We start from the raw sequence: 16,810 nt of genomic DNA, 5'->3' as shown, positions 1-16,810 counted from the left end.
TGCTATCCGAGATAATCTGGCACACTCTGAACTTTATCATGAGATATGAAACAAGTATGAAGGGTTATTGACACGGTTCACACTGACATAATCCTGGAGAGTTTTACTCACTTCAGCAGTGAATACATGTCCAACAAGGTGTTCTGAATGGGGGTTCCGGTGACAGCCCAACGGGCGTGGGCCTCTAGCTTGCACACGGCTGTGGAAGTCTGCACTCGGGGGTTCCTAACACAGTGAGCTTCATCCAATATGATTCGAGCCCAGACTATTCGAAGCAAAGGTGTTTTTGCTATATCCTGGAAGAAACCCAAGTGAAATCCATCAACTGTATGGGAGAATGTACATGTCTTCAAGAAGTTAAGGGAAAATATGAAAAAGTATGGAGGATCCATTCTTACCTTCAAGTTTGAGGGCTTAAATCAGGTATACTGAAATAAGAATTGAACTGAAGAAAACCAAAAGTGGAAACTCTTAATGGGCAGAAATAAACAAGTCAACTGGAGAGCCCCCAACTTTCGGTTTAAGATGCTTAGTAGTAAAATGTTTTAACTTAAGTTCATTTTATCCTTTCTACCCACTTCTGAGCAATGGCCATGGGTCAGGACTACACTAGGTATCAAGCCTGGAAATTCAGTCACTCGATAACATATTGACCAGATTTATAAAAATTCACTAGAACTGTACTGATGGGTCTACTTTTATGCGTAAGATATGAAATCAGACTTAAAGGACAGTTCCTAGCCTCAAGGAGCTCACAATTTGGCAGGGAAGAAAATCAGACATCCAGATTAGCATGATGTTTATATATTAAGTCCCGCTGGGTAATTCAATACACGCCAGAAAAATCTACTCAGTCCGGCTCACTGCTACATCCCTAATACCTGAAACACCATCTAGCACATAGTAGATCCTTAACGTTCGCTGAATGTGCAGAGTGCTATGACGTAAGTAAGCACAAGGTCTAGGAGAGGCATTTAACCAAAGGATTAAAGAACTCTCAAAGCAGGTAAAAATAAATAAATAAATAAATAAATAACCAACCAACCAACCTAGAAAAGGAACAGAGGCAAAGCATTCCACTCAGAGGGAGAGCAGCATGACAGCGCAGGGCAGGTGTCCGCCCCTTGGTACAAGTGAGCATGAGGCGCAGGGGGTGGGAGATGAGGGACGTGCAAGTTCAAGTTCATACAAGGTCTACCGCGTCCTGCAACGGGACTACGGTTTGATCCTGAAAGCAATGAGGAGCCACTGGAGAACCTCAAACGTTAATTACCAGCAAGAAGTCAAGAGTTGTTCTGACTGGAGAAGCATTCTAGAGATTAGCCCAAATATGGCTAGGTTAGTTCTTGGAACAGCACAGTATTTTCAGGAGAAAAAAAGCCCCACGGTAACGATGCAATAAAGCCTCTGTGCTGTATAACTGGGACTACTTGGCCCTCCTAGCAAACATTCAGGGTTTTTTGTCTGGTTATCGTTTAGCTTCTGGCCCTCTTGTAGCCTTATTATTTGCAACCTCTTTTCCTGGGAGGTGGAGAGGCAGTTGTTAATGGCTTAATACAAAAATACTTGTACTAAAATACTGGTCTTCACATTGAATATGAAAAATACCCCAGGGTGCTTGGGTGGCTGTCGGTTAAGTGTCCGACTCTTTAAAACAAAATTTTTTTTACTGTTTATTTATTTTTGAGACAGAGAAAGAGCGTGAGTGGGGGAGGGGCAGAGAAAGAGGGAGACAGAATCCAAAGCAGCTCCAGGCTCTGAGCTGCACAGAGCCTGATGTGGGGCTTGACCCTGAAACCACAAGATCATGACCTGAGCCGAAGTTGGACGCTTAACTGACCGAGCCACCCAGACACCCCAAGCGTCCAACTCTTGATCTCAGCTCGGGGTCTTGGTCTCAGGGTCATGAGTTCAAGCCCCACATTCAGCTCTGCACTGGATGTGAAGCCTACTTAAAAAAATATATATATATCGGGACACCTGGGTGGCTCAGCTGGTTGAGCGTCCGACTTCGGCTCAGGTCGTGGTCTCACAGTTGGTGAGTTTGAGCCCCACGTCAGGCTCTGTGCTGACGGCTTAGAGCCTGGAGCCTGCTTCACATTCTGTGTCTCCCCATCTCTCGGCTCCTCCCCTGCTCATTCTCTGTCTCTCAATAAAAAATAAATGTTAAAAAAAATTTTTTTTAAATGTGTGTGTGTGTGTATTTACACACACACACACACACACACACACACACACACACACACACACACCCTAAGAGTATATACTCCGAAGACTCTAAAAATTGCAAGTGGGGCTTCCCATATTCATGTGATGAGTACCATTACAACTATAATGTAGTTACCATTATTAGTTCAAGAAAGCAACTAAATATTGTGCCAAACCTCAACCTTTACTACTGATGAGTTTGTCTAAAATAAAAGAGAAGGAACAGAGGGAAGAACTCTTTGTTTCCGCAGATGGAATGTTTAGGCCATTCCTGCCCTCCCAGGAAGGTACCTTTCCTTACTCTGATGCTGCGGAAAGACTCCAGTTAAGTGAGGTGTGGCTCCAGTTTCCCTGGCGGCTCCCAGACTCACCTTCTCCGCGCTGGGGTTTGCACCTGGGATCACTCCCTCTTGTTTCTGTGTGGGAATCTCCTTGGTCAGAAGGTTATAGGTAGTGATCACGATGTCATATGTAGACAATCTGCACAGATATAACACAGAGTAAGCAGTAAACAATCCGTGACTGACAAAACAGGCGGGGATGACCCGTTTATAAAAAATGCGAGCGGCTGCAAGGACAGTCAGCAGAATTCGTTAACTCATGTCCGTAATCCACACACACATGGTTTGGGAGGGGTAAACTTTACTCACTAGGCTTCCTTAGCTCTGACATCCGGTCATTTTTATAGCCTGCTCACTATTACTAAACAGCCTCCCTGTTCCCATCCCACGAGTCAGAAAGAAAAACCTCTGGCTGGCATCATATTAAGCTTGATACAATCTGGCAATAACAGAAGCAGCGTAGGATTGAGAATTAACATTTAGTAATGATTTGACCTAGACTGACACTGACGTCTCAGGGAGGTAAGAAACTCTCAAAGCATTGTTGATCTATAGCTGATCTTTCGTCTTATGATTCTATAACGGATTTCTGAAAACCCATTAACCCAGCTTTGACATTTGGGTACAAAAATACATGCTGTAAGCTTGGAGTTTACCTCTTCTGTACTCTACACGTAAAGATTCTTAACAAAAGGTACAAATCTTTTTTCCAACGAAACGTAATATTGTGCACCTAGGCGAATGTCCATAAATGCTTCTGATAAAAATGATATGCCTAATTCAGAGGGAGTGCAGTCTACACACTGCCTTAGTCTCACACAGAGAAGAAGAATTAAGAATGATTCCAAACTGTCAACTAGCGCATTCGGAACACCAAACCAGATATGCTCAAGGTGCAAATCAAGTGAGGTGTAATTTATTTCTAATAAATATCTGGAACAAAGGCCACTGACAGCACTCTGCTGGAGAAGGCACGCAGGCCTGTCACTGCTGCCCTGATACTTTTCATCCGCTGAGGCGACCCTCACTCCTGAGAGTAGGTGTATTGTAAGACTGAAGGCCCCCAATTGTGCAACTCACTGTTCTTTAGAAGATCAAATTTCTAGTGTTAGAGGTTGGGGAGATTATTCGGAAGCAGAAACAACTCTGTTCGTGACTAGATAGCAAGTATTCAACCCAGACCATCACATCACAATTAGGAACAAAAAACAATTCCTTTAGAGGCTCCTGGCTGGCTCGGTCGGTGGAGCACGTGACTCTTGACCTTGGGGTTGTAAATTCAAGCCCCACGTTGGATGTAGAGATTACTTAAAAATAAAATCTTACCAAAAAATAATTCCTTGAAAACCAAAAGCAAAGATTAGGACTAAAATGACCCTATGGGGAAGGATTTTCATTCCTCCTTCCTGATCATCTCCCTTGAGGAATTTGGTAAGGTCTCACCCTTAACCCTTGAGTCTAAAACTTCTTAGATGGTTCATATGCGAAAAAGAGCACCAGTCTGTATCACACAATCCTTAATAGTCTATCAGAATGCTCTGTAAGACTGGGCTGACTGGGCTGGCTGCATGTGCACGAACAGAAGAACGTGAAGCTGGACTCAGATATTCAACAATCATGAGTGACTGTGGCAGATCCTGTTGTTCCAGAGGAAATGCTGCTGCTCCCTGGCTGACAACTCAGACACCTCAGGCTACCTCATATGACAACTCCTGTTGAGGACGGGGACAAGGATACAGCAAAAGAACACCATTCTCTTACAAGCTGCATCTTTTCTCACAGGTGAAGGATGCTGGGTTGACGACAGTGCCCTTGGTCTTCACAAATCATCAGCCCTGATTAAATGAAAGCCCAGGGAGAGCGGGGAAGGCCAACAGGCCCCTTCAGCCAAGATGCCGAGGGCTCACACCAACCGCCGTATTTCCACACTTACACTTTTGCACGTTGTTCCCGATTGGGCCCATGATAGAGACAGACTCTTAGTGTGTTGCTGCCCACACGTTTCATCACCTCGTTTTTCCAATGATGGATCAGGGAAGCAGGACAGATGATCAGCGTTCCATGGGAAATGAACTCAGAGGAGTCTTGAGGGGGGAAAAAATCAGCACCTCGTTACGCTCATTCAACCGTCTTTGACTCCTTGAAGGCATTTCCTCTTTTTCTTGACTTTCATTCTTTCAATCAATATTTTAAAAAAAAAAAAATTTTTTTTTTAATGTTTATTTATTTTTGAGACAGAGAGAGACAGAGCATGAACAGGGAAGGGTCAGAGAGAGAGGGAGACACAGAATCTGAAACAGGCTCTGGGCTCCGAGCTGTCAGCACAGAGCCCGATGCAGGGCTCGAACCCATGGACCGCGAGATCATGACCTGGGCCGAAGTCGGACACTCAACCGACAGAGCCACCCAGGCGCCCCTCAATCAATATTTTTAACTGCTGCTCTTACTTCCACGCACAGGGTACCACAGAATGGGAAATAAAAGAGGTGATCTGTCAACTCAAAACACGTATATGTTTTCCCCTGTACAAATGTCAGACAGAGAGAGGCTGAGGAGGGAAAGTACAGTATGTGGCCTCAGTCTAGAAAAAACAATATGCTTCCACAGTGGCAAGGAGGCAGAGGTAGGATCATTTCCTATCTCGTCCTGAGTGGATTCGTCACAGGAGAGTATTATTTTCTCTGAAAAGTGTAATTTAATTACATCCACATTATAATGTAAGTACAAAACCCCTCAGAAAAGCCAAGCTTGCTTTGGAATGGGTTAGTGATGGAGTATTTGTACCATTGCCCGCACCCCCATCTCTTTGCACGAACCCGGGGCACAGGACCCGGCTGCGACCGTGTTCATTAGAGGCCCTGCGAATGGACGGCAGATTTAAAACAGTCCTACCAACTGACCCACCAACTGTCTTGGCCGACGTTAGCAACTTCCACGTGATGTGGTGATGCCAATATGTTACATGTAGGACCTTTAATGCACTTGCACATTTTACTTTCAAACAGAGGTTGAGATAAGGTAGAAATTGTCTAGAATTTGGAAACTTCTGGAATTTCAGAACACTTGGAAAACAGCTTCTGCTATGGTGGCTAAAATCTGAGGTTGTGACAGACCTTCCTTAAGAAAACAATATATTAACTAATTTGTACCTAACCTATGGTTATGTCCTCAACATTAACAGAAATAATCATCAGAGCCCTTCCAGCGCCTTGGCTCCCTCTATACAATTTTTTCTAATTACAGGTCAAGCTAAGTTTATAGCAAAAGGAGAAATGACCACTTGTAATTAAGCAGATCTAGCATCAGAAATGATGGCACAGGAATGAGTCTAACACTAGTCTTCTAATAGATGAATTAAGTATGACCAAACGTGTTCTTTCAGAGCTTAAAAATGTCTACTCTTAAAAATGTCCACTTAGGAAAGAACAGGCTATCTGTATACCATCTTTGGAAAGCCAGGTCAATGCCAGGTTTTTGTCTTCTTCTTTGTTCTTCTCCCGATTCTTCTGGGTCAGGATGAGTGCGATCATTGTCAGAGTTTTTCCTAATCCCATATCATCCGCTGGAAAACAACAACAAAAATCGGACAGTCCATTACTTAGGGCAAAGCATCACCTCCACTTGAAGAGAGAAGCCACTGGCAGACTTCAGCCCTTGCTGTGCTGCCGGTGTGGATCTAGGTCCTTTCCAAGCCTGACAAATCCTTCACCTTGTGTTTGAAGATGAACCCTAGCTCTGGCTGTTTACTATCTAGATCAAAGGCACTTACCGTGACTTTTGCAAAACTTAGAACTTAGGACTTAGGTTTTATTCTAGTCTGCATGCTGAAATGTTACTTAACGGATGCATACGTGGACATCTATCTCAGTTTGGTGGTATTGCCTGGTCTTTTTAATTTCTTACTCCGCCAAAGCAAAAGGATCCAGTAGGTGGAGTTGGTTCAAAACAGTCCTTCTCCATTCCCTTCATTTATTCATCAAAAAGCGCCATGAATGAACATTTCTTGGGTGGTGTCATTGTGCCAGTCACTGAACTTACCTAATTTATTGTTTGTACCCTATAGAATATTCTCATCCTCACCTGAACAGTTTCAATAAGCATTCTGACATAAGCAGAAGTAAAATGTCACAGCATGGGTTCTGGTTCACGTTCTGGCCCTGCTACCATGCAGACATAGTTAGCACCACATATCTGACCCCCATCCCGGGAAAGGCCCGCTGACAAGGTCGGCCCTGGGCTGGCGTGTGGGAACACGAATTCAAGCAGGGTTCCCACCGTTCCCAGACCTTGTAAGAGCGGCTCACTGTGCCTAAACTGTGCCCACATGATGTGGTTTATGCTGCACAGCTGCTTTCCTTCTGGGAGTCTGGAATTTCAGGACCCAACGGGCCGGAAGCTGCCATTGTGGCCAGTTCCTAGTAAACACCTGGGGCCCAAACTTCCCCGCTTGGTAACATCTTATATGTGTCATCACAGCTCACCCTGTGTGACTTCACTGGGAAAGGTCTCTGGAAGCCTGCACCTGGTATCCCCTGAGCTTTGCCCCATGTGCTTTTTTCCTTTGCTGACTTCTATTTCTAGCAAATCAAAATCAATTTAATTAATTAATTAACTTATTTAAAGTTTGTTTTATTCTGACAGAGAGAGAGAGTGGGGAGGGGCAGAGAGAGAGAGAGGGAGAGAGACAGAGAGAATCCCATCAGCACGGAGCCTGATGCGGGACTCGATCTCTCAAGCCTATGAGATCATGACCTGAGCCGAAATCAAGAGTCGGACACTTAACCGACTGAACCACCCAGGCGCCCCTACTTTTTTTATTTTGTAACAAATCACAGCCATGAGTACGACCACATGCTGTGCATCCTCCTAGCAAATCATCGAACCTTGAGGATCCCCAACACAGCCACTTACTAGCCATCATGGCCGTCTGTCATGTTTTCTAGAAGCTGAACCCCTTGGAAAATTTTAGTTTGAGGAGTCTCCAAAGCAGAGCCTGGAAAACTTACTTTCTAGGGTCCCCTGCACCTAAGGCCCTGGCAGCGTGACCTGGCTCTGGAGATCACATGCACTCAACTCACATAAGATTTCAACTCAGATGTAAGCAACGTGAGAAATGAGATTCCCTGTGACATCCTTTCTGCAGGAAAGGGTGAGGACAGGAGTCTCCGACTCTAGGGTGGCAATGCTCTCCTCTGGTGCTTGAGCAAAGCAGCCATGACAGTTTCCACAGGACACTGAGTTTATTACTTGGCTTTGGCCATGCTCCTAGATATCTGGTCTCCAGCCTGGCTCTCCACATCTCCCAGACACTCTCTGTGCCACCAGAGAATGAACTCTCCTTCTGCTTAATGAGCCACAGTCAGCTTCTACTGGGTGCCACCACGACCTCACCTCTTGAGTATGTTCTTTTCCCACCCTGCGCCTCAGTTTCTTCATCTGTAAACAGGGGGCATCATAGTGCCCACCCCAGAGCTGGTGACAGGGTCAAATGAGGCGGCATCTCTGGGTGACTCAGTTGGTTAGGTGTCCAACTCTTGATTTCAGCTCAGGTCATGATCTCATTGTTGTGAGACTGAGCTTCACACTGGGCTCTGTGCTCAGTGTGGAGTCTGCTCAAGATTCTCTCTCTCCATCTGCCCCTTTCTGGCTCACACGTGCTCTTGTGAAAGGGAGAGGGGAGGGGAGAAGAGGAGGAGAAGAGGAGGAGAGGAGAGGGGAGGGGAGGGGAGGGGAGGGGAGGGGAGGGGAGGGGAGGGGAGAGGAGAAAATTACAAAACATATGTCGACTCTTATCATAATGTCAGACTTACCCAGAATTCCTCCATGTGGCTTCTGACTTTCCCGCCATAGTAACCAGGCCAACGCCTGCTTCTGGTGCAGTAGCAAAGGGACCTAATAGAGGTAAGAATCAAAAGCTGAGTACAAATTCCTCATGAGGGGCTGGATCCTGAGTACATGGACTCCATGCTCTCCGACTGTCGTGTCTGGAAGTGATCCTCCCAATATCCTAGCTGTCACGGGGCTGCTCACTGCTCCTCGGATGTCCCCGAGTCCGCCTCTGACCTAGGGGGACCATATGTCCTGGTGTGCCTGGAGACTTGCACCTACCAGCCAGCATGTCTATCAAGAGCGTCTATCAAGAGCGTCCCCTACCCCCTCAAGGGAGAGTCTTGGTGTGTCTGCTTTGATCGCCAGGCAGTTTCTATTGCTTGCTGCCAAGACCTCTGACTGGCCACCTTCCTTTCACTGACGAAGCCATTTCGATGGCTCTTCCTTATTTTCCTTTAAACGTGAGTCTCCACTCTGTAGGCAATGTCCCAATCTACACTGTGAGTCCTAAATTTCAACAGCCCTGTGACTGACACCCCCTTCCAGTCTTTTCTCACTCCACTTTATCCTGTGCTCCGCCACAACAACAATCTTCAGAAAATGCCTCGCTCAAAATTCTACAGTGATTCCGTCATTTCTCTTGAGCTGCTTCCCTATGCCAGGCTGCATGGCCAGGGCTGCCCCGCTCAGTAGCGCCACCTGCTGCCCTCGCTCTTCACTTGTTAATAATCGAGCCCCGTATCTCCTCTCTGATGGAGCCTTCGGCTTATACCCTCTCGGTAATCTTTAGTCTGCAACTTTAAGGCACGGAATAGGCAGGCAACGAAGAGTTCTTTACCTACAGTGACTTCTCCCTTATTTTGATTCCTCTGTATGCTGCATACTGTCTGCGGTCCCTTACAATGCACACTGTACCTCTGTTCTTGCATCATTTTCTGGCTGGCTTATATCTGTTGCATGTGCACTCCCCCCAACTAGTTCCCTAAGAGCGCAATTCCTTCGCATCCTCGTGGCACCCAGTGAAGCTCCGTAAACAGATCTTTTACTGCTATAGACTTCTATAATTTTATGGCTTTAGGGAAAAAAAACTATTTTTTTTTCCTCACTGTTTAGCAGGAGGAGAAAATACAAGAGAAGCCGCGGAAGCGTTATCCATAGGAAAGATCCACCAGGACGGCACTCTGCCGGGCAGAGACCCAGGGTCTGTGGGTGCAGGGACACTCCGCGCCAGGAATCTTCCCCGGCTCACCTTCAGCCCGGGGGGATCCTCTGCCAAAGCTGTCTCGGCAGGCCGCGACTCCAGTGACTGATGTAGCTCGTCAATGGCTTTACTTATGATTTTCCACACTGCGTGAGGGCCATCTGGTTTGGGAGGGCCTGGGGACAAACAGGCGTTCACTCAAGGTGTCACAAGTATTTCACCCCAGCAATTCGTGGTTCGCCAGATAATCAATCTGCACGGACTACAGATTCTTGCCTCTCGATTCTCCTGGCCTCCCAGGCCCCTCGATCCCCATTTTCTGTCTGTTTAATCACACATTCTAATAAAGAGCAAAATAACAGAAAGGATAATAAAGAGGTAACTTGTAATGTTTTGGATGTGTTTCTTTTTCCCCCCAGCTTCGGAGAGGTGGCAGAGGAAAAAATAGTGCCATTGTTATTTCAGGAAGAAAAGATCCTCGGGGCTGGACAAAGAAGGGAAGTCAGCAACAGGGAAGGCCGAGCTAGTGGAAGTCTGTGGATATTAATTCGGGCAGAGAGGGAGACAGGCCCTGACATGCGTGTCACACGCTGACCGCCCTGAGCCAGGCGGTATTAGCTCCCTCGTCCCACAGGGAACAGCTAGACACGCACCTCAGCTGTTTGCAGTGTCAGGGATGAGGTGTCCCAAATATGGTTTCTAGATAAACGGCAAGCAATTAACCATCTAAACGTTACAATATTTTTAACGTTTACAATATTTTTAAACGTTACAATATTTTTAAACGATAAACCATTTTAATGGAATGCTTTCCAAAACGTATTATATACTTTCTCACCTTAAGACTCTAACATAATTTCGTTTTTGTCCAGGTGACTCAGTCACCATCATGCTCACTGAATGATGCTCTCACAGCAGTGCTCTCAGCCAGGACTGTCCTGCTACTCAAACGCACGCATTTTCCGTTCCCTCTTAGACAAGCCTCAGCTCGTCTGGCACCGAGCCTATTTCTTACCCTCTGTTAACTACTGCTCCTCGACTTTCTCCCCTTCCTTCCTCTTTCTGCTTCCTTGCGTCTCTCCTTTTCTCTTTCTGTCCCTCTAGAGGTCCTCAGCTGGGAGAAAACTGGCCTTGGCTTTTCCAGTCGCTGCCAGCCCACCTAACCAGTGAGCTCATCAGGTCCCGACTCCTGATCCACAAACCAACCCATCTTAGGACATATCTGAGGCTCTAATGGCATCGTTATTTGCGGTTACTTCTGAATCACTGTTTTCTGGAAAGTTTAGGACAGAAGCACTAATTTAAATAGGGTGGCTCTGCTCTCGGTGGCTCTTTGGTCATCAGCTTGACTCATGTCGCTCCTCTCCCCTACCTTAACACGCACACAGGAGTGCAAATGTGCCCGCTGGTCTGCCTACCTCGTGGTGGCGTGGGTTTGAGTTTTCACTTACATTTACCAGATGATTCCCATGTGCCGGCCACTGCGTTGACTGATCAAGGCCCGTGAACAAGGCAGGCACAGAAACCTAAACACTGTGGAAACCCGGCGAGCACCACAGTCTTTATTATAGGGGCAATTCACAATTCCAGAATGGCTTCTCTCTTCACATGGGCACAGAGACACCTGCTAGGCAGCATTGAACTTGGAGGTGTAGCAATTCACAGCAGGGCCAGGCCCTTGGATCTTACCTCCATAGCACCCGCTGGATCCCCCAGCAGCTAGCGGGCAGATGGCCTTCAGTCCTTGAGAACCCAGAGGCTGCAGTCCCTGATCATGCAGGGGTAGGGGAGGCACCAAGCGAGGGAGGTCAGTGGCAGTTTTGGTGAGGTTTCTCTGCTGTGGTACTTGAGTGTCACTCTTCTCATTAGTGTCTGTTCAAAAACAAAACAAGGAAAGAATAGGCTACAGTTGAGGAAAGCAAAGGAATTATCTGTGTGGGAGGAGGTCAGGAGAGGGTGGGACCACTTCTATTCCCATGAGCCGGGAAGACCTCAAGGGCACAGCATTGAAAGTCTCTTAACCAATGGGAACGAGCGGAGTCCACAGGCAATGCAGGAAGTTTTTCTAAATCACAAGTGTAATTCTGAAAAGCTCAGAAGTAGATCATCAAAAGGAGCGGTGAATCAATCAGTGTCTTCTTTATCAAAAGGGCTTCTCGAATGTCTCTTGTAAAGTTCACGCAAACCCTGAGTTCTGGGGCGCAGCCCATCTCACCTGGCTCTGGGGAGAGGGCAAGAGCTCCCAGGGCTTCCTCCAACTCCCGGATCTGCTTAAGCAACTTCTGACCCTTGTCTGGAAGAGCCTGGAGGTTCACGGATTTCAGTGTGCTCTGAAAAACACCTCCTATAAGATCCTCTCTTCTCCAGTTGTTAGAAAAACAGTTGCAAATTAAAGTACCCTAAAATGTGAAAACTGAAATTATGGTCCATTAAGTGTATGTGTGAAAACCATGTTTTTTTTTGTTTTTTGGGGACTTTTGTTTTTTTAAACCCAGCTGATCTACTGACCCTGAAAATATAAGCCTAGGCAAAGACAAACTAACCACCTGCAAAACCTTTGTCCTATTAACCTATCCGACTGGTTTGCGGCCCACAGAAAGCAATGCTCTGACCTTAGAAACAAAGCACACGGGTGGCATCTGGGTGGTGCAGTCGGTTAAGCATCTCCTAAATCTCAGCTAAGGTCATGATCTCAGTTTGTGAGTTTGAGCCCCACATCAGGTTCTGTGCTGATGGCATGAAGCCTGCTTGGGAGTCTGTCTCTCCTTCTCTCTGCCCCTCCCCTGCTAAGCAGGTGCGCACACGCTCGCGCTCTCTCTCTCTCTCTCTCTCTCTCTCTCTCAAAATAATAAAAAATTTTTTTAAACAAAAACAAAAATAAAGCACACGGCAGGTCAGCAGTTACCTTCTTTTGTTTCAGTTGTGTCGTGAGGTACACACGTTGGGCTGCCGGGTCTGAAGGTTCTACCTTCTTGGAAACTCCTGAGGTGGCAGATGTGTTTCTTTGCACGCTCTGACCAGGGAATGAAAGGCGGTTCTCATTCTGTGAGTCCAGAGTCAAGTCAAAGAGCAAGGGAGGCTTCAGGGAAACAGCAGTACCTTGCCCACGGTCACCGTGGCTGGAGCCCGCTTCTGGGCCCTCTCCCAGGGGGCGCAACGCAGCGGCTGGTGCGCACTGTGCGGACAGTCCTTGTGGGGCAGGCACATCCCGAGGCTCTGAGTGCTGATCGGACTGCGTGCTTGGGTCACCCCCTGCCTTTGCTTCTCTAGCCTCCCGGCTCTTGGAGTGCTCTTTGTTGAGGCGGCCCCCTGTCTGGGGCTTGATTGTTGGGTTCTGATCATGAGTAATTCCAGGCAAAGGCTTGGGTTCCTTTTCCCTCAGAGGCTCTGATGTTTTTTGGACATGATGACTCTCAACATTTGATTTCTCCTGAAGAGATCCGGACGATTTTCTCAGCTCATCGCCGTGGCCCTGTTTGGATTCAACCCCAGAAAGGTCTCTTCTGTGCGTCCCTTTGCTCTCCTTTGCTTCATACTGAAACCCTTTCTCCACTCCATGCTTCTCTTGACCTGCAGCTTGTTTTTTCTTTACCTCCAGGCCAGAGGAGAGATCTTTCTTCATCCAGCAGTTGGATTCAGCCTTCCATTCCTTCTTTGGATCCAAGAACACATCTCCTTTTTCCTTTTGACTCTTGTCAGCCATCTTTTTCTCACCTTCGCCTTTGGTGAACTGTTTCCAGAGAGACGGTTCTTGATTCTTGTCAAGTACCTTGAACGGGTTTCTCTGATGGTTGGAAGGATAATGAAGTGGCTCAGAGGTGCTCTCACACTTGTGGGTTACAGGATGTTCTTTGGAACTGGGCTCCTAAAAGACAAAATAATCTTCATATAAAACATCAATGCAAGCTTTCTATCTAGAATGCCTTCCCCCCCCCCCCCCCAGAGGAAATGGAAACAGTAGTCCAGTATTTCTGAACATTCCTGGGACCATTTCTGCCTCTAGGAAAGACCATGTGTCTAACTCAGAGAGTATTAGTTTCTGAACAGAACTTCCAACACTCGGTTCCTTCTCTGATCATGACCACTGCTTTCCCAGGCTTCAAGGACAAGCAGTGACCAAATCAAGTGCTTCTGCAATTGTAATAGCCACATTGTATACCTCTCATGAAAAACTATTCTCTTGGATGAACCTATCCCCAAACCTACACAATACCCTCAGCTTGCTTTGAGTCTGGCTTTAGGAAGGTTTCATTGTGCGAGTCTAGGGTTACAAGTTCAAGCTACACCTCCACCAATGAAAGTGTGGCTGCCTCCCTGGCCTAGCCCCTCAGGCACCAGGCATCTGTGAGTCTCTCATGTGCCAGGAGCTTATGAATTACACCCCATTTATACCAACATCAAGGAGTCAGCAGTCCATAAAAAGATGCTGAAGTTAGTCAGGTGAATCCAAAATTTTCCCTAGAGAAAACAGTGACTACAATTAAAACCTCGGAAAATATTTAAGTGAAATAGGAGGCAAATCATTAAATCTTCACTATAACCAAATAGTCCTTTGAATTAAAAGACCTGACATGGCCCACGCTGCTTAAAGAAAAGATCTTTCAGGGACAGTATGATGAAGACAAACCAGTTTATACCGGACTTCAAAGTCTTTTCAGGCAACACTGCAGATTAAACAGTCTTAACGAAGCAGGTCTGAAGACAGGAATAATTCCTACCTGCCATGGGATACTTCCACACCACTGCTTCCCTGCTGCCTTACTTCTAACGCACTGGAAGAACAATCTAGTGAAGTACAAAACACAAATAATCAAGGCTGTGAAAATCCATTAAAATGAGATACATTTAGTTTTCATCCAAGAAAACATCTTGCAACTTCTTGACACCAGTTTTGAAAGGTCACTTGAAACCAGTGACTCTTAGATTTATATTTAAAAATTCTCTACTGCACAGGATCTTTCTTCATAAGGGATATGAAGTGAAAGACTAGAGATGTCATGGAAACCAAGATGTGTACTGGTTTGTTCTTTTTACTCTGTAAAGGATGACTAAAATGGAAACATGATCAGTGGTGGCTGTTAAAATCAGAAAAAGAGAGACAATCAAATCCCTGACAGGAAACGATAATACCGCCTATAAAGTAAAACAAAATCTAGCCAACCAAAACAAACACGAACTACCCTGGATCTGGCCAAGCCCCTAGATTCAATTATCAATTTACTGGAAACACAGACAACAGACGAATGCACGGATCGAGGCCACAGGGATGTGATCTGTAAAACTTTGACAGGAGGAAATGCTCTGTGACAAACAATTGTATTCTTTCAACAAACAAATGACAAGGGAGGGACAAAATGGAGAGAAAACTTAAGAGACTTAAAAGACACATCAATCAATTGCAACCTGTGAACCTTATTCATTGATTTAAACAAACAAAAACTATTAAAATTAACTACTTGTCACCTATGAAGCGACAGGAAATCTGCACTCCAACTGGTTAAAAAGAAAGAGAGAAAGTCCCTATCTTTTAGAGCTAGATACTGAAACACTTGCAGAAGAAATGTTATCTGGGATCTGTTCCAAAATATGGCGAGAGCTGGAGGGTAGAGTGGGTAGAGTTGGTAACTGAAGTTCACATGCTGCATTATTCTATCTTGCCTACTTTTGTGTATGTTTGCAATCACCCATGAAAAAAAAAAAGATCATATTCAGACATACATCCAAATACAAGACCGTCCCTGTACAAGTAAACCCAGCCTTCACACCCACTGCACAGAAATGGCCACGCTACTCCGTTAGCAAGCAAACCACGCATACGCTCTCCAGCCCCCAGATTTTGCATGCACATCTCCCTCCATCCAAAAGATGTGCTCTTTATCCCTATTTGCCCACTGCTTCCCCCATCACCAGCTGTCAAAGTCCTCTATGTCCCTCCATGTCGGCTTCAAGCCATGCCTCCTTTGCAAGGTCTTCCCACATTCCCTTCCCTGCTCATCCACTGGGCTGCTTCTGGATTTCTGCTGTATTTAGTTGTATTACACTTGTGTCTGCCTGCCTGCATGACTGTATCTTCAGTGACTGGAAGGCTATAATCCTATATGATCTCTTTATTCCCAACTATGCCTTGCCTTTTGTACAGAATTGTTAAGTATTGCTGAATTAAATAGAACCAACTCATTTTTTCCTTCCCCAAAATGATTCCTCAAAAACATTTAATCTGTTAAATAAGCTCTTTCAAATACAATTTTACCTAATTGTTCAACTAGGTAATAAACTCACTCAATAAAATGGCCATGGAAAGGAGCCTCTCATGGTACCCCATCTGCCCAGTTCACGTTCCTCCCAAGCATCTGTTCCTATTAGTTTTCTGTTTGCCTCTCCAGAGATTTGTAAATGTATATTCAGATCAACATAAATATATAAATCTTAATTTCCTTTTCCACACAAATGGATAGCATAGTATACATACTACTAAATACCTTGTTTTTAACAATATCGTCAAGATTCTCCAGAATATATACATAAGGTGCTCCTATTATGTAATACATGTATAATATATATTATATAATATATGTAAGCAATATACAATTTTTATACATAATTTTTCTTTTTTACAACTGCACAGTTTTTACACAGCTGCACAATCTCCCACAATTTAGAGTTCCATTATTCATTTAACTAGAACCCTCTTGATAGTTTGGTTGTTTCCAATTCTTTCCTACTAAAAACAATATCACAACAAATAACTTTTTACATGTGTCATTTCACATGCGCCTTAATATATCTGTAGGGTAACTATTTCTCACATTGTGTATTAGGACCTTCTCTGTTTTTCTTTATCAATTGGCTTGTAGATTTTATTTATTAGCTCTTTTTGCTGTTTTCTAACTCATTAAATACAATTTTTACCTACATTAATCCCTTTTTTTCTCCTTTCTTTCGGTCTAATTTCTTGCTCTTCTTCTAACTTCTTAAAATAGTCTTGTGACATACAACAGGAATCGTGACAGTTTGAGTCCTAATTCAAGATGAATCCTGAGCGGGTCTCAATCCCCTGACGTCAATACCTCACCTGGACGTATAAGCAAAGATAGGCCCCAAATGGACAGATATTACATAAAAGTCAAGCTAGAAAGAAAACAGGTCCAGAGGTGCCTGGGTGGCTCAGTCGGTTAAGCATCTGACTTCAGCTCAGATCTCGTAGTTCGTGAGTTCGAGCCCCGCATTGGGC

General features: G+C 45.2%; 1 protein-coding gene across 5 annotated transcripts in view; it reads right to left on the bottom strand.

Moving 5' to 3' along the window:
* Positions 1-16,810, bottom strand: part of TTF2 (transcription termination factor 2) — a 41,239-nt gene that overhangs the window by 13,182 nt on the left and 11,247 nt on the right. For 4 of the 5 annotated variants that reach the window (XR_008295183.1, XR_008295182.1, XM_015066091.3 and 1 more), the window contains exons 4-13: positions 14,298-14,364; positions 12,485-13,444; positions 11,795-11,909; positions 11,269-11,451; positions 9,628-9,755; positions 8,360-8,441; positions 5,992-6,111; positions 4,483-4,633; positions 2,580-2,688; positions 112-296 (exon numbers count right to left, since the gene is read on the bottom strand). Coding sequence is in view for 3 of the 5 variants with exons in the window: in XM_015066091.3 (XP_014921577.1) it covers positions 112-296; positions 2,580-2,688; positions 4,483-4,633; positions 5,992-6,111; positions 8,360-8,441; positions 9,628-9,755; positions 11,269-11,451; positions 11,795-11,909; positions 12,485-13,444; positions 14,298-14,364 (2,100 nt within the window). In the remaining 2 variants the exon portion in view is untranslated. The remainder of the gene's footprint in view (positions 1-111; positions 297-2,579; positions 2,689-4,482; positions 4,634-5,991; positions 6,112-8,359; positions 8,442-9,627; positions 9,756-11,268; positions 11,452-11,794; positions 11,910-12,484; positions 13,445-14,297; positions 14,365-16,810) is intronic. The other variant, XM_027060807.2, reaches the window with a different exon arrangement.

Source organism: Acinonyx jubatus, chromosome C1 (genome assembly GCF_027475565.1).
Source record: "Acinonyx jubatus isolate Ajub_Pintada_27869175 chromosome C1, VMU_Ajub_asm_v1.0, whole genome shotgun sequence".
Taxonomy (NCBI): Eukaryota; Metazoa; Chordata; class Mammalia; order Carnivora; family Felidae; genus Acinonyx; species Acinonyx jubatus.
This window is presented reverse-complemented; position numbering and strand designations above follow the sequence as displayed.